At 30.2% G+C, this 21,351-nt stretch overlaps 3 protein-coding genes and 1 long non-coding RNA gene across 4 annotated transcripts; 2 read left to right on the forward strand and 2 right to left on the reverse strand.

Moving 5' to 3' along the window:
- Nucleotides 1–76: 76 nt before the first annotated feature.
- On the reverse strand, nucleotides 77–2,125 carry Taf9 (TBP-associated factor 9). Its single transcript, XM_080163385.1, has 4 exons — nucleotides 1,990–2,125; nucleotides 1,417–1,474; nucleotides 597–677; nucleotides 77–244 (listed from the first exon to the last, which is right to left on the reverse strand). The coding sequence occupies exons 1-4, from the start codon at nucleotides 2,085–2,087 to the stop codon at nucleotides 77–79; spliced, it is 405 nt and encodes a 134-aa protein (XP_080019511.1). The 5' UTR covers nucleotides 2,088–2,125.
- Nucleotides 2,126–2,146: 21 nt separating this feature from the next.
- Srp9 (signal recognition particle 9) lies at nucleotides 2,147–3,787 on the reverse strand. The gene is made up of 3 exons (XM_080163257.1): nucleotides 3,561–3,787; nucleotides 2,912–3,005; nucleotides 2,147–2,287 (listed from the first exon to the last, which is right to left on the reverse strand). The coding sequence occupies exons 1-3, from the start codon at nucleotides 3,635–3,637 to the stop codon at nucleotides 2,219–2,221; spliced, it is 240 nt and encodes a 79-aa protein (XP_080019383.1). The 5' UTR covers nucleotides 3,638–3,787; the 3' UTR covers nucleotides 2,147–2,218.
- A 5,929-nt stretch (nucleotides 3,788–9,716) lies between these two features.
- On the forward strand, nucleotides 9,717–16,756 carry LOC145321780 (uncharacterized). The gene is made up of 11 exons (XM_080163386.1): nucleotides 9,717–9,803; nucleotides 10,968–11,077; nucleotides 11,262–11,357; nucleotides 11,644–11,700; nucleotides 12,191–12,286; nucleotides 12,536–12,630; nucleotides 14,823–14,884; nucleotides 15,121–15,222; nucleotides 16,047–16,143; nucleotides 16,371–16,432; nucleotides 16,637–16,756. Exons 1-11 carry the CDS (start codon nucleotides 9,717–9,719, stop codon nucleotides 16,754–16,756), a joined length of 984 nt encoding a protein of 327 aa, XP_080019512.1.
- Nucleotides 16,757–18,177: 1,421 nt separating this feature from the next.
- LOC145323247 (uncharacterized) lies at nucleotides 18,178–21,264 on the forward strand. Its single transcript, XR_013880891.1, has 4 exons — nucleotides 18,178–18,281; nucleotides 18,519–18,593; nucleotides 19,062–19,151; nucleotides 21,161–21,264. It is a non-coding gene; the product is annotated as an uncharacterized LOC145323247 (long non-coding RNA).
- The last annotated feature ends 87 nt before the right edge of the window (nucleotides 21,265–21,351 follow it).

Consider the following 21,351-nt stretch of genomic DNA (forward strand, 5'->3'; position numbering starts at 1 on the left):
TATCCCCTTTATATATCCCTTCGAATTCAAAGACCCTAGATGCTAGGGGGGCAGCCGCTAGTTAATTCATAATGTATTAGAAATTATTCCTGTAGTTGGTGCTAGTGAGACAATGACGGTCAGGAGGTAAACGCAGCCCCGCTCCGCTTCGTGGCAAAGGCATAGGCACATCGTTCTTGGTCTGGGCTAACTCCAGCAGGATTTCACGGGTTGGCGGGGTTGTTACTGTCTGCTCTGTTAGCACCTACAAAATTGATTGAGTACATGTACAGGTACGCAGGAATAAGACAATGGTCGATATATTGATAATGCACAAAATTATTCCATCTCTTACAATTAGTGCGGTGCAAAGAAAAATGTTCCTGTTAACTATTATCTTTAAAACTATATGAACTTTTGATAGCTACCAAACGGCTGAACGTACATCATATCATGCCTGCACTCCGTTTTAACTAGTCTGGAGAAGCCAAGATACAATGAAAGCTTTTAGCAGCCTTTAAAGTTCATAGATTATTTTTGGGGATAATCGGTACCAGGAACATATCGCCGTGAACTATACAAGATCAAAGGAAACAAATAATAAAATGAAAACTTACCTGTACAGCCAGACGGATATCCTCAATGTCAATGGCTCGTTTACGCGCGTGGCCAGAGTAAACCTTGGCGTCTTCAAGTACCTTAATATACATATAATAAAGGGGTAGTTGCGCGAGGTGTATTTATACTTGAATATAGTGAACTGCAAATTTTTTTCTGTTCAATAGTTTACACTACATCTATATTTGAAAGAATTTTCATTTTCTACCAGGTAGTTTTAAAAAGATCTTTAAAATAAATTTTTTTGGATATATGAAACTTATATGGCTCTACTGTTATCACAAAAACATCATAGTGACCATTTTGGTGGTGCCTATTAATTGCTATTTATTATAATACAAAACTAAATATGTTAGCTGGTATTCTTGTAACTTATGCTTGCAATCAACCTCGTTAAATGCACTTAATGCAACTATATCTCTATAAGAAGTTTAGATGTTGTTTAAGTAAATGTGTTAGTCACAAAACTAGGGGAATCAAGAAAGACAATACCTACTCAAATACAAAGTAAAGCTTTTCCATTATCGCTTCGAAACCGATTAATATCCAGTGGATTACAACTGGTTCTAAGCCATACAGAAAAGTCATTTAAAGCATCGTATCAAATCCAGTTTTCCACGATTATAAAAGTGTTTTTAACCCGTGCCTTCGGCATCTTGGGGCTAGAAAACTAGTTTTAATCTTATTCTTATAATTGTACATTTTCATATCCGCGGAAACATTTTTTTAATACTATGCGATAAATAACTATTTACTCGGAAGCAAAGATATAGTTTTAATTATTACTCGAGTAGATGGTAAAAAATTAATGTTTTTTACCTTAGTGACATAGCGATATGAGAACTCCACTAGTTGAGTTAACACACCCGGCTCATAGTCCTAGTCAATATTTTCATTTTCTTATAATATTCTACATTAACTTATATCGTGAAAAATAGTACCTATTAATACAGCTAAGTGACATAATTGTAAGACTAATGAAAGGTTCAAATTGACCATAAATTTACAACAGACGGAACCCACTCCTATACATACACAATTAGGACTTTCAGACAAAGGTCGAAAAGTAGGTAGGTTTTGAACCTTTTATTTGATAGATAAAACAATAGGTTTATCCTTATTATAATGAAGTAATAGGATCTGTTTGTGTAGCTGAAGAATCTCGCTAACCGTGGAACCGATATACCTCTCCTTTACAAGGTAGCTTCTCAGAGATCCTGGAAAGGTTTATACATACTTTTGGGGAGGGTAACACCACCCTCCAAATAGAATTCGCCACTAGGAAAAATTACAACCCCCCCTAAAAAAAAAAATCTTTTTATAACTACAATTAAAAGAGGGCGTGACTGCTAGTTGTATATAAATATTTAACATTGATCAAAATGAAATAATTCCTGAATGCCGAGGTCCCTCAGAATGGTGACAATGACCTGCGCTTCCTTGGGGATGGTCGGGGGCTGCTTGCGCTCCCCATCTCCAGATACGTTCATTTTAAACCTCACTTTAATGTATTGATGATAATGTTCAAATCACTATTATGTCTTTTATTGTTCTGTTATCTATTCGATTATTCACTTTTATCTAATGTTCTTTGTGTTGATAGTGGTTGTATGGTTGGAACTTAGTGCATTTCCTTGCTAGCCATGTGTCTCATCAGATTGTTAACAAACTTCTCCATCTTTTTGAAATCCTAAAATTATAAGATCATTATTTTCTAGTAGAAACGATCGTTTCATGTTAATTTAATTATGGAAAGAGATGTAAGTAAGGATTCAGTTTTCACCCACTCCTAATATAGGGTACATATTTATTCATTCTTAAAATCAGATATCTCATAAAGAACTATGGTTGGAATATAAAAAAGAAGTTTATAACCATATAAATTGCAAAATCTTCCCAAAGAATATCATAAGTAAACAATTTCACTTCAATTTAATATTTTAAGACATTTTTCATATTTTATTATCAAATTAAGTTGATGCTAATACTAGAGGGAAAGGAACTCTACGCAAAGAAGGTTTTGTAAAAGTTATTTACCGCATTGTATTAAAGATAATTTTTAGCGGGTATTAAAATGAAAAATTATAATAAATATAACACCAGTTTTGTTAGGCGCCAGGGATAACAAAACTGGAATTAATTTTATGATTCTATTTAATATTCGAGGAAAATTGTCTATGCTATACATGATTTTTTAGAATGGCTGAGAACCGGTTCTAATCCAGTTGATATTAATCGGTTTCGAAGCCATACTGGAAAAATCTAACCCCACCCCATCCCCCACAAAAAAATGAAAAGAAAATTCCATACGTACCTCGGCTTGTTCGGTTTTAAATTGAAGGCATACAGCGTTGTCGGTCATTTTCATCTTCAACAGGGAACCAGCGTGGTCATAGTGATGGGTAAATCTAAATAAAAATATTAGGATTAGTTATTAATAGAATGATAATACTATTATAAGAAGTTTTTTAGTTAGTTTAAACTCACTAGGTATCTCTATTTAAGGTAAGCTTTTAGTAATGGTTTTAGGTTTTCCTGCATCTCGTAATCAGTGAACAAGTTAAACTTTGCATGAAAAATCGATCCTTATGTATATCTAACTCGAATACAATTTAGATATAAGATATGATTTTCAGCCATGCATCTCAGCCGGCCGTTTAGAGGTTGTTTTCTGGGCTAAAACGTCATTTATTGTGAAGAAATCAACCTTTTCAAGATAGTTTTGCATTGTTAATGTTACTATAATTGAGATACAAATATGGCTGATAGCAACTGCATAATGGAAAGAACTAGCTATTATGAAACGCTATGAAAAACGCTAATGTTCCCAGTATAAAGTAGGGTGTACATTGTTCCACCCTCCCCGACCCCTAGATACTAGAGGCGCAAATGTCGATCTGCATATTAATTCACCGGTGAAATATGCTTGTATGATTATGATTAGCTCGGTACAAATTTTGAACCTGCATTTCATTGGATCTTGGAGGTACAATCTTTCTGCAGCTTGTTCAAACTCTTCCCAAGATTCTAGGTAGGTCATTTTTATAATCTAATCACATTAACTAAAGATATAATAGTTGTTCTTAGCGTAAAAAAGGCCTATCTTGTATTTTTTAGTCTTTTTTTCGCCAATTCTCAATGTGTTATTGGCTTTAAGTAAATGAAATATTTCTTGCGACATTTATATTTTTATTTTTAACATGAGAGTAATCTTATTTACTAAAAGCCACGAATTAAGCGCTAATGCCGCGTCATATCTTTTCATTTCCTTATACCAAAAGAGACTTTTTCTACCCCATTTTAAAAATTAGTACGGTTATTAGTTATTTGTTCGCTAAGATCTTGCTAACCACTGAAAATATTAAGTTCTCCATGTTAGGAAGCTTTCTAAACATAGGTCCTGGGATAATTTTCGGCTATTTTTCAGCTCATAAATTATATATTTAAATAATTGAACATAGAAATAAAAATTTATTTTTATTAGCAAAGCTACACTATAATTTGAAATGTCCGCCTGTCTGTCCGTCAATCCGTAAGAAACGTTGTGGGGGAAACATAATTTTATCAGCTCATATAAAAGATAGACAGCTGAAACTTTTAGTGATGACTCCTATTATATATGCCTATCTAATATATACATTATTTTGTCCTTCTGTCTGTTATTTGGGGTGCTAAATCAATTCGTAGATTTTTACGTTTTCGTGATTTTCTCAACTCCTTTTCAAGATAGAGGGCTCAAATTTTCAGAGATTAATCAATTTTAACTTCTTACTTTACATATTACATATTTTCACCAAGTTTTTTAAAGATTTGTCTATAAATTGGGTGCTAGATCGATTCCTAGATTTAAAGGTTTTCGTGATTTTCTTTATTTTTTTCAGGTTTGAAGGCTGATTAGATTTTTTTGGTTATTAAATTTGAAAATGACTTTCAGATGAAACTACAATATGAAAATCTAAATATTCTGACGATAATAAAAGAAAATTTATACAAAAATAAATTACTCATACATGCCAGGCAGCGAGGGGACACAGTCTCCAGAGTTTTATTATGTCGTTTTCTTATTCGTTAGCTGAACAACTTTAGGGACTTTTCTTGAATTATGATTGGTTGCTTCTTAAGTTGGGTTTTTCCAGTCTATTTAGATATACTTTTTTTAAAGCAACGCTTTTCTATAATTAGGGTCGGTCCGTCCGTCCGCCTTCCGAGACGGATAGCTTTTTTCGTTAATTTGGGCATGTTAGAATTGTCCTATCGATTAGATTGCATGGTGATTCCTGTAGTAGTTGGGTACAATTTACAAAGCGTAGCAACCCTATAATCATTACCAGAATGTCCTTACGTTCATTTTAAACTTGTTTTACTTTTTTAACAACAAATTTTTATGTGATCTAATTATCCGATTGTTCTGTTTTTTTGGTATACTGATTCCTGGGACAACAAAGTACAATATTATAAGCAAAGCTACTCTATAATCAAGTCCTAAAAATGTAATTATGTCCATAAACATTATCCTGTATCAAGAAGTTTTTCAACAAATTTACTCCCAATTTTGCATTGGCTCTTATTCATTTATATTCTGATTATTCCGTTCTGACACTATACCATTGTTAATGCCCTTTTGTCATACCGTTTTAGAGCTTAGCTTTTATGGATGTTGTCACCCTTGTTGAATAATAATTTACTGTTATTATTTCTAGAATTTCAACCAGATACTGTAATTATTTATTGGATAAAATATATATATCATTTTCATAACTTATGGACAATTTTGTCCTTGTAAATAAATGAAGTATACATATATATCCCTGTTGGTCATTGTAGAAAATGCAGGGAGGGAGGGGATATTGGATTTTAAATTACACCAAAGTTTTATAACCACGTTCTCAGGTGCGTTAGATCTAAAACTATGGATACCTTAATTGAATTTTGATTGGTTAGATTCAAACAAGTAGTCTTAAAGCTTTAAAAATCTGTTTTGCAAATCAACAGAAGGGGTATTTTTGTTTATCTTCATTACAAATATGTAAAAATTTATCGTCCATTGTCTTATCTCTTGAACACCGTGATAAAATGTCTGTATTATTTTCTTTTTACGCTAAATTCAGGAATTGTGAGAAAAGTAAGTAAATTTCCAGTATGGCTTGGAAACCCATGGATATCAGCTGGATTAGAACCAGTTCTCAGCCATACTGAAACATCATGTATAGCATTTTATTACAGACAATTTTCCACGAATATTAAAATGAAAACCATAGAATTTAAACCAGCTTTTGGTTATAAATAGTAACAAGGAATTGAATAGAATTTAATTGTCTTCATAATAAAAAACAAAGATGACAACATCCATAAAAGCGAAGCTCTGAAACGATAATAAGACAAACGGACATTAACACTTCTATAGTGTCAGAACTTATTAATCAGAATATAAATGAATAAGAGTTAAAGCCAAATTGTGAGTAGATTTGTTGAAAAACTTCTTGATAAAGGATAATGTTTAAAATGGACGTACGGACATTCTGGTAATGATTATAGAGTTGCTACGCTTTCTAAATCGTAACTAAATCGTATTATTCCAGCTATGATCAAATTAAAATTATCCCTGTATTCTATGTTAAAATAGTAGTTTTTAAAGTTTTGTACCCTATGTACATATCCCTGTATTCCATGTTAAAATTGTAGTGTTTAAAGTTTTGTACCCTATGTACCTATCCCTGAATTCCATGTTAAAATTGTGGTGTTTAAAGTTGTGTACCCTATGTACATATCCCTGAATTCCATGTTAAAATTGTAGTGTTTAAAGTTGTGTACCCTATGTACCTATCCCTTAATTCCATGTTAAAATTGTAGTGATTATAGTTTTGTACCCTATGTACTTATCCCTGTATTCCATGTTAAAATTGTAGTGTTTAAAGTTTTGTACCCTATGTACCTATCCCTTAATTCCATGTTAAAATTGTAGTGATTATAGTTTTGTACCCTATGTACTTATCCCTGTATTCCATGTTAAAATTGTAGTGTTTAAAGTTTTGTACCCTATGTACCTATCCCTTAATTCCATGTTAAAATTGTAGTGTTTAAAGTTTTGTACCCTATGTACCTATCCCTTAATTCCATGTTAAAATTGTAGTGTTTAAAGTTTTGTACCGCATTGCTGTTCTTGAGTGAATGTTTGTTTGTAAATTGTAATCAAGTGAAAATAGATATAGTATATCTAGATGCTCAAAGTGGCCACATAATCTGTCAAACTTAATGAGGAAATTCTAGCAGACAACCACCTTGTTTTTTGTTTTGTTTTATACGATTCTTTCCAATATTACGAACAATGAAATCTTAAATATTATTATATACGTTTTGTCATATTTTTCACACTACACAAGGTTATTAATTTTTAAAAGTAAAAGTTATTTAAAACTTTTCTATAATTAGGGTCGGTCCTTCCGTACGTCCGGAACAAATAGCTTTCTTCGTTAATTTAGGCTTGTTAGAATTGTCCTATCAATTTCAAACTTTGCATGGTGATTCCTTTAGTAGTAAGGTAAGATATAGAGAGCGTAGAAACTCTATAATTATTACCAGAATGAACGTACGTCCATTTTAAACCTGTTGATTTTTTTACTTTTTTTAAACAACAAATTTAAATGTGATCTAATTATCCGATTGATCTGATTTTTCATATATTGATTCCTGGGACAACAAAGTACAACATTATAAGCGAAGCAAATCTATAATCAAGTCCTAAAAATGTAAGTATGTCCATAAACATTATCCTGTATAAAGCAGTTTTTCAACTTTACTTACAATTTTGCTTTGACTCTTATACATTTATATTTTGATTATTAAGATCTGACACTATACAGGTGTTAATGTCCGTTTGGCATACCGTTTCAGTGCCTCGCTTTTATGGATGTTGTCATCCTTGTTACACTTTATAATAATGAAATGAGGCTAGTTATAGCAGACTCATTTGAAAAGAAATGAAATAAATACCCTTTCGTAACAGAATATGTACCAATGATATGAACGGATTGTTCCACCACTATTTTCCTATTGGTTGATTTAGAGAGTATGCATCTAGATTATATTTGTTTCAAGTGAAAAATCTGCATAAAACTGTTGAAATAAATACTTAGTTAGTCTTGTCAAAATTATTCTACCATAAGTAACTAAATAAAAATGAGAATATTCATTCAACTTCAATTAGAAGAAACTTATTTGTGATAATTGTTTTAGGTTTAGTTAGAATAAGAAAAGAGCCCCGCTGGTTTAGGTCTCCCTAGGATCAAAGCCCAAAACAAGTTTTATTTTTAAAGTTCATAATAAATGGTGAGGGGTGGGGTGGGTTTTCTATGCTATAAAAGGGATTGAAGCCTAAAGACTCAAACGAAGGAGAAAAATAACTGCTTATTTTTAAACAAAATATCTTAAAATTGAAAAAAGGCTATATTTAAAAAGGTTTTAAAACCTTAATGTCAAGCTACACAACTAAGCTTCTAGAATAAAGAATATAATTTCTTTATACTTACCAGGCTGAAAATTTAGCTATTTGTACTCAAATATTTTTTTAATGTGTAGGCTGGAATAACACCTCCCCCCTCCCCATAATTCCAAAGATGATTTAAAGTTGTTATATTTTGTAGAAGTAAAAATTGATTGAATACGAGGAATTGTATTCAAAACTTTTTAATTCTGCGCCAATTTAGAAGTATTATTAAACTTCCCCTCTCCAAAGAAATGGTGTTATTATAAAAAATAAGAGATTATTAGGATAAAATTATATGGTAGTTATAGGTTTCGTTTGTTTTTTATTATCAACGTAAATATTAGTCAATGGAACCATTGACATTGAGAATATAATATTGTTAATTTTTTAAGGACAAATGAAACATAGTAGAATTAAGGGCTGAAAAAGTAGATTTTATAAAAACTAGCTGCTGCACCCCTTGGAACTAGAGACAAGGGAGGGGGCAGTAAAATAGCCTAATACCAAAACTTGATTTAAAAACAAAATAGCCTAAACCATCCATATTGTGAAGTTTCCATAAAAGGGAAAACTCTATCGGAGCAATAGTTATCGAAAGATACAGACAATAAAAATCTTATCACTTATCTTATCACACCTAAGCCTCTTAGGGCTAGAAAAATAGCTTAAAACCATCCTAAGGCTTAAACCTGAAAATAGAATGGTCTAGAACCATTACAGGAGCTATGTAAAGTTTTATAATTTGTACAGTACATTTTTGTACATAAAAGTAAATAAAAAGTTAGTTAATCCACAGAAAAAAAATGTGTTATTGTTCTGCAGTTAAAATTTAACGCTAGTGAAATAAATACACCACTTGTTTTGTCATAGTTAGTAGCGAAGCTACTCTATAAATAGGTCTGAACTATGTACGTCAGTATGTCCTAATATTTTTGCTTATGAATATCATGTAACGCTAGTGAAATAAATACACCACTTGTTTTGTTTGTGTCATAATTAGTAGCGAAGCTACTCTATAAATAGGTCAGTATATCCTTATATTAGTACGTAGTTACTTTATGATTATGGTATGTCTGTATGTTCTTATATAAGTAGCGAAGTTACTTTATAACTAGATCTGTACGCTTACATGTCCAAATATATAATTGTATTTGTACTTTAATTATGATTTAACGCTATTGAAATAAATACACCACTTGTTTTGTTTGCGCATAATGAGTAGCGAAGTTACTCTATAACCAGGGTATGTTCGTAATCTGTCAATTTTATAACTAGGTTTGTATGTCCTACTTACGTATGTAATTTTTTGTACTGCAGTAAATTTTAGCACTAGTAAAATAAGTAATTAAATAATTATTAGCAAAGCTACTGCATAACTGTAGCATGCCTATCATTTAATATTATAATATTTTAGCACTTATGAAAAATGTACACATTATGATTTAATTAGCGCAACTGCTTTGATAATTAAGATCTGCTTTAGAAGGTAGGTCTCTATTGGTCATTATATGGTTTTAATATTTTACTGAATGGTTTTTGCCATAAATATATTTTGACTCTCCTAAAATCTTTTAAAATATTTTCATCATTTTTGTTCAATAATCATATTCATTTATTTGTTTTAAATAGACTAAAAATGCCTCGTGACAAACCAAGAACAACCTCCTTACATCCGCGCGAATCTTTTGTCTGTATTTTCTTGTTTCTTGTGGAATTAGCTGCAGTAAGTATACAAACACTTAATTATTTTAATTTCTATAATATACGAAAAATACTGCTATAACATCAAGCTAATTTGACCAGAAAAACATAGGTCTCTTATAGTAATTCTTCATTATGTTCAATAAAGTTCACGGATATAAAAATCTACGAACAATTTAATGATCATTAGCAATTCTAACTTTCAATTATGAAAATTATAAAAAAAAAAATATTTTTTTTATTATGCGTAAATGGTTAGTTTGACATTGGCAAAATGTTTGACACAATTGACAGTTGAATAACTTATTTCATCTTTTGATATAAAGCTGCTAACTTACCTTACAAAACATAGAAAAATTTCGGGAGTTTAAATGGCATATTAACTAATATTATATTGATTAATAGCGGCTTCGCCCCTAGCCTCTAGGGGCTTTGCCCCAAGAGGTGATCAAAAAAATTTTTTTGCCGAAATTCGTAAAAGGACCTAGGAAATCTTCTGCATAAAAAAAGGACAAAGGAAATCTTCTGCAAAAAAAAATGGGGGGGGGATTTTTTATTTTTTGAGGGGTTGGGGGTGTCCTACCTCCCAAGAAAATAGCCTAAAACCACCACAGGACCAGTAGGTATATTCTCTGAAGAGTAGAATCTGATCGGTTCAGTGGTTACCGAGATCTTAAGCTTCAGACGGACGGACGGACAGACAGACAAACATCAAGCTACTTTGTATTATAGATTGTCATCCATTTTTATTGTAGGTTTGGTCCATGGTTGCTCTGATCTACCTGACCTTCACAGTGTACCTGCCAACTACTATCTATTTGTTGTAGGTGTGGTTCATGGTTGCTCTGATCTACCTGACCTTCACAGTTTACCTGCCAACTAGTATCTTTTTGTTGCAGGTGTGGTCCAGGTTGCTCTGATCTACCTGACCTTCACAGTGTACCTGCCAACTACTATCCATATGTTGTAGGTGTGGTCCATGTTTGCTCTGATCTACCTGACCTTTACAGTGTACCTGCCAACTACTATCTATTTTTTGTAGGTGTGGTCCATGGTTGCTCTGATCTACCTGACCTTCACAGTGTACCTGCCAACTACTATCTATTTTTTGTAGGTGTGGTCCATGGTTGCTCTGATCTACCTGACCTTCACAGTGTACCTGCCAACTACTATCTATTTTTTGTAGGTGTGGTCCATGGTTGCTCTGATCTACCTGACCTTCACAGTGTACCTGCCAACTACTGGTGAACAGGAGGAGGGGCTACAGACTGATCCGGTCATGTGTCAAACTACAAAGTAAATACACATTTTCAAGCATTTTGAGGGGTAAAAACTAATCTAATACCCAAAGATAATAGTTTAGTAATTCAAAAGATATTCTTTCAGAAGCCTTGATCCAATAAATTACAAAAAATTACTATTACAAAAAAAAATTCTATGATTAATTTCAATTTTACTGAATAATGTTTTCTATTGTTAGATTTGAGATATCAAATGAGTGTTCTTGGTGGTCCTGTATGGAATGGTGTCTGTCTTCTACCCAGCCACCTGATGAGTGTATACATATATATACTAGGTAGATAGAAAGATAGTTGTCCTGTATGGAATGGTGTCTATCTTCTACTCAGCCACCTGATGAGTGTATACATAGATAGATAGTGGTCCTGTATGGAATGGTGTCTATCTTCTACCCAGCCACCTGATAAGTGTATGTATACATATAAATGCTTAATAGATAGATAGATATTTATGGAATGGTGTCTTTCTTCTACCCAGACACCTGGTAGATAGATAGAAAGATAGTTAGATAGATAGATATAAGGATATAAAGATTGATAGATTTTCAAAAAAAATTGTTTTAGTGTGAGAAATTATGGAAGCCAAGTTGTTCTAGAAGGATGTCAAAATTCTTATGTTAAGTAAGTAATATTTTAAGTAGATTAGCAACATTACTTTACAGTCTTGTTGTATCTGAGTATCTGTCTAATTGTAATGCCCCTCTGCAGACAAAAATAACAGCTTCTCTAAAATATTCTATAAAATCCTTTTTGTATTACAATAACAGCATGATATTATACCCTAATCTAAAAAATTTTGTCTGCTGTTTTTATCATTATTTTTTTGCTTTGGGATGGGTTAAAAGTTTTACTCAAGTTTAACATCCCTGGTCCTTTCTTATTGTTTAAAGGGAGTGGGCACTAAAATACTTAACTAATATATTTTATTAATTCTCTTTAAATTTTAGACAATATCCTTAGCCTGTATATGGAAGATCCTCTTTAAGATACTATAAAAACTAGCATGAAATTTGTACTTTAGTTTCATATCCAGGGTGCTTGAAATTATTTTAAGGGAATGGGCAAAAAAATACTTTACATCTAAATCATATTCATTCCCTTTAAATTTTAGACACTGCCCTTTCATGGACATGGATGATCCTCTCTCTGATGCTATACAAAGTTGTAAAGAAGATTTTGGATGTAACAATCTACAAGGATTTTATAAGTATATTTTGTTACTTTACTTTGTCTGATTTCTGAATTTGCATGGTGATTCCTGTAGCAGTTAGATATAATCTATATTCTATAAAGAATGTCAAATCTATAATCATTAACCAAAAGTCTAGTATAAAGCAATGATCATTATATCAAAACAAATTGAAATGCACAGATACTCTGTTTAAGTTAATGTTCGTTTGTCTGATAGTATGATTTGTTGAGCTCGGCTTCCATTGATGTTATCATCCTTGTTTAGATGTGAAGACCCGTATCAACCCAATGTGGACGACTATCAGAAGCAAAGAGGCGGAGCTTGTAAAAATATTACTCACATGTATACATGTACTGTAGGTATATTTTTACACCATTTTTTCCTTCCCGCGCATAGAGATTTATGTAAAATAAAAATTATTTAAGAAAAGATTGAATTGTATATTTTTAATTTATTCATAATTCTGCATAATAGATACAGTTTCTTCTTATGATTTATATCCCTATCTATAATACAAAGTAGAATGATGTCTGTCCGTCTGTCCGTCCGTCTGTCCGTCCGTCTGTCCGTCCGTCTGTCCGTCCGTCTGTCCGTCCGTCTGTCCGTCCGTCTGTCCGTCCGTCTGTCCGTTTGTCCGTCTGAAGCTTAAGATCTCGGCAACCACTGAACCGATTGGATTCTACTCTTCAGGGTATATACCTATTGGCCCTGTGGTGGTTTTAAGCTATTTTCTTAGGGGGTTGGGACACCCCCAACCCCCCCAAAAATGAAAATTTCCTCCCCCCCAAAAAAATTTCATATTTTTTTCTAATTTTAATGTTTTTTATGTTTTTATATATTTTTATATCTTTTTATATATTTTTATAAATTTTCATATTTTTTTATACTTTTTTATATTTTCTTTATATTTTTAATTATTTTTTTTCTTTTTAAATTTCTTTTCTTCTTTTAAACTTTGTTTTATCAAATTCAAAAAGATTGTGAAAACTTCCTTCTCCTGTAGGGGCGAAGCCCCAAATAGGCTAATAGCAAAGAAATTTTAAAGAACAATAAAAAAAAGAAAAATTCAAAGGTTTTAAATAATATAAATCAATATAAATAAATATAAAAAGTTATAAAGAGTTATAAAATGATATAAAGAGTTATAAAAGGTTATGAAATACAGAAAATATCTAAAAAAATTGTAAACAAAGTTAATGTAGAGGCTAGGGGCGAAGCTGCTAGTTACTATTAAAAGAATATGACATTTAAAACTTGTATTAGTCTCATTAAGGGGGGAGGGTGGGATGATGAACTCCACCTATCTAAGTAGTCTTTTAGAATATAAAATAGTTTTGACTTGGTACTTAAATTGTTTTTAACCTATTTTTAAAACATATATCAAAAATATACTATGACACCAGTAGAATTAAACTGCAGAGCCTAAATTTGAATTAAGTCCCCAATAAACTTTTTTGAGGGGATTTAAAAATTAATTTTACGGTTGCTGTGGTCTTTTTTGATCAGAGCAAAAGGTCTTTTTTTATTTGGGTAAAATTCGTAGCTTTTAGAGTGTTTTGCTTCATATATATAGTATTCTGGTATAGAGTAAAATTAGGCCTTTTGATTTCATCTAAATTAATTCATTAAAAACTTAATTCTTTACAATATATCAATGAATTAACTTTATCGTGCTTGTTTTCCATCACTTATTTAAAACACAAAAAAATTGGCTGTAAAGGGTTAAATAGTGAAAGATGACAACAAACGTTTACGCAATACAACAAATTTTTTTTGTCACATATACAAATATGATAAAATATAAGATTATTCAAACTTATTTTTTTTAAATATTTTTAAAAAGCATTTATCTGTTATGTGTATAGTTTTCATTCTTTTCATTTTAATTAAATAAAAATTATTTAACTACATTGGAAATAAGTCACTTTGTGAAAACACTCTTTTTTGAATTGTAAAAAACTGAAATGAAACAAGGCTTCTAATTGGTTCAGATTTCAGAATAATATGTTTTATTTTAATGTTAAATTTCTTCTATATAAATTATTGTTTTAGAAAAAAATTATTTGCATCGAACAGAGTAGAGTTATTATTATTGTATTGATATAATCTGAATCACATCAAATTGTTCTGTAAGAAACAATTTAACCCCAAACTAAAAAATGCTTTTGCTTCCATCAAAATGATCACAGCAACATATAAAATTGATTTTTAAATCCCCCAAAAAAAGTTTATTGGGGACTTAATTCAAATTTGGGCTCTGCAGTCTGAATCTACTGGTGTCATAGTATATTTTTGATATATGATAAAAAAATAGGTTAAAAACAGTTTAATACTTGATTTATAGGGATATTATTTTACCCATTGTCCTATTCTACCTACACTAAGAAGAAGGAATTTATTATTATTTGAATTATTCAATAACATTCTAAAGGTCAAACTTCCTTCCTGATTTTGCAGACAGGAAACAAGTACATTTATACATTTTTAAAGGGATATCTAATTGTATATCAACTACAAATATAATTTTGAATTAAGTTGTTTTATTTTTTAGAATTGTATGGTGAAAAGGAATTCAACTGTGTTCAACGCAAAGCAAATTGTCTTGATTTAGAGGTGAATATCAGAAGTTAGATTACTCTATAATTATAAAAGCTCTGTACATCCTTATTTGTCACTTTGTTAAATCAGTGTATATTTTGTTGACAAATAAACTGTTTAGATTAATAATGTATAATTAAAATTTCCGTACTTTTCTTTTGTTGCTGCACAATTCATGGACAAAATTATCTAAATTTCATAGGAAAAACAAATTTGTTGTGGCTGCGCTACTAATGTCATTATTTTTAAAGGGAATGTTTGAATGTGAGGCAGGAGTTTGTAGGAGGATGATTGATTATCATTGTGAGAGGAGATGTCATGATATTACCTGTCATAAAAGTGTAATAATTCAGGTGTTTTAGTATTACTTGTCATAAAAGTGTCATTAGATAGTTTATTGTCATTGTCAAAGAAAATGTTATGGTTTTGTTTGTCATAATACAGGAGTGTGTCAATATTACTTGTCATAAATGTGTGTTGATTTAGTTATGTTCAATAATAAATGACATAAAAGTTGTATAAATCGGGTATATCCAATATTACTTGTCATAAAAGTGTCATAATAAAGGCATATTCAATATTACTTCTCATAAAAGTGTCACAATTCAGGTATTTCAATATTACTTGTCATAAAAGTGTCATAATTCAGGTATTTAAATATTACTTGTCATAAAAGTGTCATAATTCAGTTATTTTCAATGTTGTTGGTAATAAAAGTCTCATTAATCAGTTATATCCAATATTGCTTGTCATAAAAGTGTCATAATTCAGTTAAATCCAATATTAATTGTCATAAAAGTGTAATAATTCATTTATATCCAATATTGCTTGTCATAAAAGTGTCATAATTCAGTTATATCCAATATTACAAGTCATAAAAGTGTCATAATTCAGTTATATCCAATATTACTTTTCATAAAAGTATCATAATTCAGTTAAATCCAATATTACTTGTCATAAAGGTGTCATAATTCAGGTACTACTTGTCATAAAATTGTACTTGAATATTCTAGCCATTACTTGATAGGATATTCTTGATGTTATAAGATGGTTGACTGAAAAAAGTGAAAATGTACTTCTAATAATTTGTTTTGGTGTGAAGTTAGAAAAGTCTTAATGACAGTAACAGGGTAACAGGGTATAAGTATTTGTCATATTTTATTTCTATAATATTTAGAGTGGAGATAATATATTTCTTGGGGACTGTGAGAGTGTTTATAATAATGATACTCAACAAATTATCTGGGAAAATGATGAGAAAAATGCACTTTTAGGTAATATTTTGAAAAGTACTGCAATCATAACTTAGACAAAATGTATTGTGATCCTTAATATGTGTCAAGATTAATATTATCACTAATAAAATAAAAAAAATACTCAAAGAGAGCTTTTCAATTAAAGACTATTAAGTTAGAGGCAAGTCTGTTCTTCTTGAAATGTCAACCAAATATTTTATTAAATAAAATAAATCAGTGCAACCCTTTTTCACAATTTTTTTTAGCCAACTGTTTGAGTGTTGAATTAGATCCTAATGATCCTGAAAACATGACTTATATTGCAGAGGTACATTTATTTTATTAACAAAGGTGCTCATTAAGAATTTGTTAGTATTATAATTAAATCAAGTTTAAATTAGGTGTCATCTTGTATTCTGGTAAAAGATTTTTCTTCAAAAATCCATATGTATAGTATATTTTAGAAGTTATGTACATTGTACACCTAACCATTATGGGATTTAAATTAACAGGTAGAATATTCTTATTATAGGACTGTGTGAATGGAACATTGCTACCCAGAAATTTTCTACCAAAAACTGTCAATTATACTAAACTCCAAGGAATTTCACATTATTTCAAATTCAAATTCATTTCCACCAATTTTTTGTGAATGCAAACACATAAAATAGTGGCCATGATGTCTAGGGGCCTTGCTTGGAGAAAATAGCTTAAACCCAGCCTAAGATACATATCCTTATGATAAATTAACAGGATCTGTGTGTGTATTGAAAGGATATCGCTAACCACTGAACCTAAATGGTAGCTTTTAATAGTTCCTTAAAAGTTATATAACTTTTTTGGGGGAGGGTACCACCACCCTCCCAGGAAAAACACACCTAGAAAAAATTATCATACCAAAAATTTTAAATATAACTTTTTCTTTTTAAAACTACAGCATGACCCTCAAAAAAGTATTTTTAAGCATCTGCAGCCCTTATTTCTCAATGAATTATAAAAAAATTCATATGTCCTTGTTCTCCATAGTATTCCACATAAGTAGATATAAAAATATTTTTTTTACCTCCATTAACACCGGAGATTTTTAGAGCTAAAGTTTTGAAAAAGTGACTGAGAAAAAAAATTTTTTTTTGTTTCTCTTATTTTTTGGATGGTTATATTATGATTTTCTGGCAACTGAATAATGAGACACAAAGAAAAACAAGTTAACTAATTATTTCTTTTTTATTCCACCAAAAAATATAAATTTTTAATGGCAAAAAATACTACTGAATGAATTGATTATTTGCAAATTTTAGGTTATTTATTAACCCTTATTTGAGAAAAGGATTAATTATGACAGTTGCTCCGCCTACTTTTCTGACATCTCAATAATTTAATAGGGGGTTAATTAAGCTTTTTAGACAAAAAATCATTATGTTTTATTTTTATTTTCTTCATAACTTTTTTGTTATTAAAGTTAGGGTTGTGAAACAAAAACAATTTTCCTGCTATATTCATAAAGATTTATTTGGTTTTTTAATCTTAAAAAATTTTGCCTTATAAGTAAGTTTTTCAAAATATCATTAAACTAAAAAGACTCAAAAAATATGTGTAAAAAAATGCTTTTTACTCAAAAACAAAATTTTTTATTTCATTTTTGTATAAAGTTTCTGGTAGTAACAAAAATAAAAGGATTTCTACCTTAATTTTGCTAAAAAAGTCGTTTCATGTTAAAAGTTACTTTTTCCTCAGTCACTTTTTCAAAACTTTAGCTCTAAAAATCTCCGGTGTTAATGGAGGTAAAAAAAATATTTTTATATCTGCTTATGTGGAATACTATGGAGAACAAGGACATATGCATTTTTTTATAATTCATTGAGAAATAAGGGCTGCAGATGCTTAAAAATACTTTTTTGAGGGTCATGCTGTATAATTGAAAGTGGGGGTCGATGTTCCCCTCCACTCCACATGAAGGTACCCTAGAGGCCTCTAGGGGCGTAGCCCGTAGTTATATGTACAGTTAGGATAACTATCAAACCATCCAATGCATAGTAATTCATTTTTTAAATATTGAAAGAATGTAATAATTTTCAGAGTTATTTAAATCTGAACTAAGTTATGAAAACCGTTTGGACAAGGATGATCTTGTTGACATCCCATTTGATATTGATATACTTATCTACAATGAAACAAAGGTATACCTATTTTAAATTGTAAAGCTACTCTGTAATTGCAATTGTCTGTATGTCATTCTGTTTACTTGGATGTCTGTCTGTGATAAAGTTGTAACACAGGTTAGTTTTCTTGTTAAAATTTTTTGTTTGTTGATTCTTATGCATGCTTTTCAAATTTTTGAGGATGATTCTTTTATCAAAGGGATAAAAGTTTTATAGACTGAAAAAGAGTATTCTATTAATCTATTATAATTTAAGTTAAAGATGAACCATGAAGGATGTTCTAATACTTTATCAGCTGAATGTACAATGTTTCATAGAGATTATGGAAAGGTAAACTTTTAAAAAACCTTTAAACCCTAATAAATAATAATATAAAAGATATATCCTTCTTCTTACAAATGACGAGTAGGTAAGTTTTTATATTTGTAGTTTTAGCCAAGTTGTGCCAATTTTATAAGGGTGTGTGTGTTTTAATATCTAGTAACCTTGTCATTATTAGAAAGCTATAAGTATTAATCAGAGACGTATCTACTATCAGGATTGTAATTAAACATCTATAGTGTTATTGTAATTATTATTATTGTTACCAGGATGAAAGGAATTATACCTCCCCCTCAAGATTTCCTTGTTATTACACCCAGAAATATATTTATTACCAGGATGGAAGGAATTATACCTCCCCCTCAAGATTTCCTTGTCATTACACTCAGAAACATATCTTATAATTAGGATGGTAGGAATTATACTTCCCCCTCAAGATTTCCTTTTCATTACACCCAGAAATATATTTATTATTAGGATGGAAGGAATTATACCTCCCCCTCAAGATTTCCTTGTTATTACACCCAGAAACATGGAGATTTTGTCACTGCCCACCTGAATCTTCAGGTAAATGTGATCATTCAAAAAAAGGCTAGAATATACAAACAAATAGAAAAATTATTTGAAAAAAATAAAAGTCTGACAAAAATAAGTAATAATTAAACTTGTATCTTTTTAAAAATAAAATCACAAATATTAAAGACTGCGTGGATGTTTGCTAGGTTTCAATACTTTAACTTCAAGGTGCAAACTTTTCCAGTAAAAGTGTTCACGAAGCTGGGAAAAAGTTGATATATGTCACTAATTAATGTTTTTTAAATGTACTATTTTGAGAATTAAGTCTTAAATACTTCCCATTTAAAAATAAATCAAACTTTAAAAAAACGAATTTTTTCCCTTGAAAACATTGATGTATTTTGAGTTTTATTATACATATCTTAAAACCTATCAAAATCGACAAATAACAATCTTTTTGTTGAAGTTTACTTGCAAATTTAGAGTAGAATAAATTCTTTTGTTACATACATATTAAACTAACCAAAAAAGTTTGTAATATCTTTTTACGGGGAGATTAAACGATTTCTACCAATAATCGAAACGATATTACCAAACATGGGTATAAGGTCAGCTGATTTATAGTTGTCGATCTTGTGAACATCATCATCCTATCTCAATATTTACTACTTGCTAAAAAAGCTTCATCATACTGCAGAGCTAAAAATACGATTAGGCCCCCACATAATTTTAAAGTTTTTACTATAGATAAAATCTATAAAAAATATTTAAAAGAAATTTAAAACATGAATTAATTAAAGGTATAAGCGTTTTCTGAGTAGAGCCAGGTTGTATAAAATACACACACACACACACACAAATATACATAGGACTCCACAGAACTTGATTGTTTAATACTTCAAAACATGGAATAAGATAAAGAGCAAACAAATTATATTCTTTTAATATTAATCTGTTATTTATGGATGTACATTAATTAAAGCAAGGCTTTTATCTTAATCCTAAACACAATGTAAAGATGGTTCCTGAGGTAATAAATCAGTCAGCCATAAACCTATACAAAAAAAATGAAATAAAATAACATGTTTTTTCAGTTATGGGAATAAAATTATTTACTTTTTATAGCTATTGAAATTTTCCCGTACTGGTCCAAACTTACAACTTAAAATACACTGAAGGGACTGCGACTTTTACAATATTCAGTAATGTTTGGTTTCTATACTTCAACTTAACAAAATTCGTTGGAACCAAACGAAAGATAAGGAGGGGGGACGGAGAATGGAAGGGGAAAACACGAGAAAGGAAATGTAAGTGAGTGAGTGTGTTTGTGTGTGTGTGTGTGTGTGAGTTAGGCAGATATTTAGACAGGTATTCGACACATTACGAGGAATATTTTACATGATAAAATGCTTATTTTTATGTAAATACTATAGAAACGCGCTATATTTTATGCTATATTTTATGCAATTATTATTTGTTTATTCTATTTAAACATTTCAATTCTTAGATATCATTCTTTCTACAGATTTAACAATTTTTCTTTTGTCCCTATACCTGCATAAACAAAGCGGTATTTAATTAATGATTTTATAAAATAAACCAAACTTTTTCATTACATTTTAGAGAAAGTTCAAAGATAAATATTAATAGATATATATTACAAAAATATTTTCTAAGTATCAATTTTTTTGTTTTTATCTGCAAGCGAAGAAATAGCTTATTTTCTCTTAGTTTAATTCTTGCTCAGATTTTAACATTATTTTCATGTGAAAATACTCTCAGCATTCTAAACTGATTTTTTTCTAACTTAATTGAACTTTTAAGGCATAATTCTTTGAAAATTACTTAAAATATAAAAAAAGGTAAACGAGAATGCATTTTGAAAAATTAAATTCGCGATCACTTTAAGTGATTATGTTTGTCCAACTGCAAGTTGTACCTTCAAAGTAAAAGTCTAGAATTGCATAAAAAATATCAGAGATCTTTATAGAAGACAGACGTTAATCCATACAGTTATAAAAATTCAGACTGAATTCTAATATTTTTTTTTGTATTTTTAGCAATCACACCAAATATATATCTTTTTGCTCATAGGAAATATTTCATATTTTGAAAATTAACAAAATGCCAATGTAAAAGAAGTCTGTTTGACTCTAAAGATCTTTGAAACAGCAAGACCTTTTAGATTTTTATAGAAGACAAACATTCTTTATAATTATAATTATATATTATAATATCTTTAGCAATCTCA

The sequence above is a fragment of the Acartia tonsa genome, chromosome 6 (genome assembly GCF_053477335.1).
Source record: "Acartia tonsa isolate MP-2025a chromosome 6, ASM5347733v1, whole genome shotgun sequence".
NCBI classification, from domain to species: Eukaryota; Metazoa; Arthropoda; class Copepoda; order Calanoida; family Acartiidae; genus Acartia; species Acartia tonsa.

Bases quoted from the DNA above. Each gene is read 5' to 3' on its own strand.
- Taf9 (XM_080163385.1), bottom strand. From the start codon at position 2,087: ATGAACGTATCTGGAGATGGGGAGCGCAAGCAGCCCCCGACCATCCCC. The intron at 1,475-1,989 runs ATTATTTCATTT...TATTGACTAGGA, and splicing joins AGGGACCTCGGCATTCAGGA to CTATGAGCCGGGTGTGTTAA. The intron at 245-596 runs GTAAGTTTTCAT...TCAATTTTGTAG, and splicing joins ATATCCGTCTGGCTGTACAG to GTGCTAACAGAGCAGACAGT.
- Srp9 (XM_080163257.1), bottom strand. From the start codon at position 3,637: ATGACCTACCTAGAATCTTGGGAAGAGTTTGAACAAGCTGCAGAAAGA. The intron at 3,006-3,560 runs GTTCAAAATTTG...ATTTTTATTTAG, and splicing joins CAAGATCCAATGAAATGCAG to ATTTACCCATCACTATGACC. The intron at 2,288-2,911 runs GTACGTATGGAA...TTATAATTTTAG, and splicing joins TTAAAACCGAACAAGCCGAG to GATTTCAAAAAGATGGAGAA.
- LOC145321780 (XM_080163386.1), top strand. From the start codon at position 9,717: ATGCCTCGTGACAAACCAAGAACAACCTCCTTACATCCGCGCGAATCT. The intron at 9,804-10,967 runs GTAAGTATACAA...TATTTTTTGTAG, and splicing joins TTCTTGTGGAATTAGCTGCA to GTGTGGTCCATGGTTGCTCT. The intron at 16,144-16,370 runs GTAATATTTTGA...AATTTTTTTTAG, and splicing joins TGAGAAAAATGCACTTTTAG to CCAACTGTTTGAGTGTTGAA.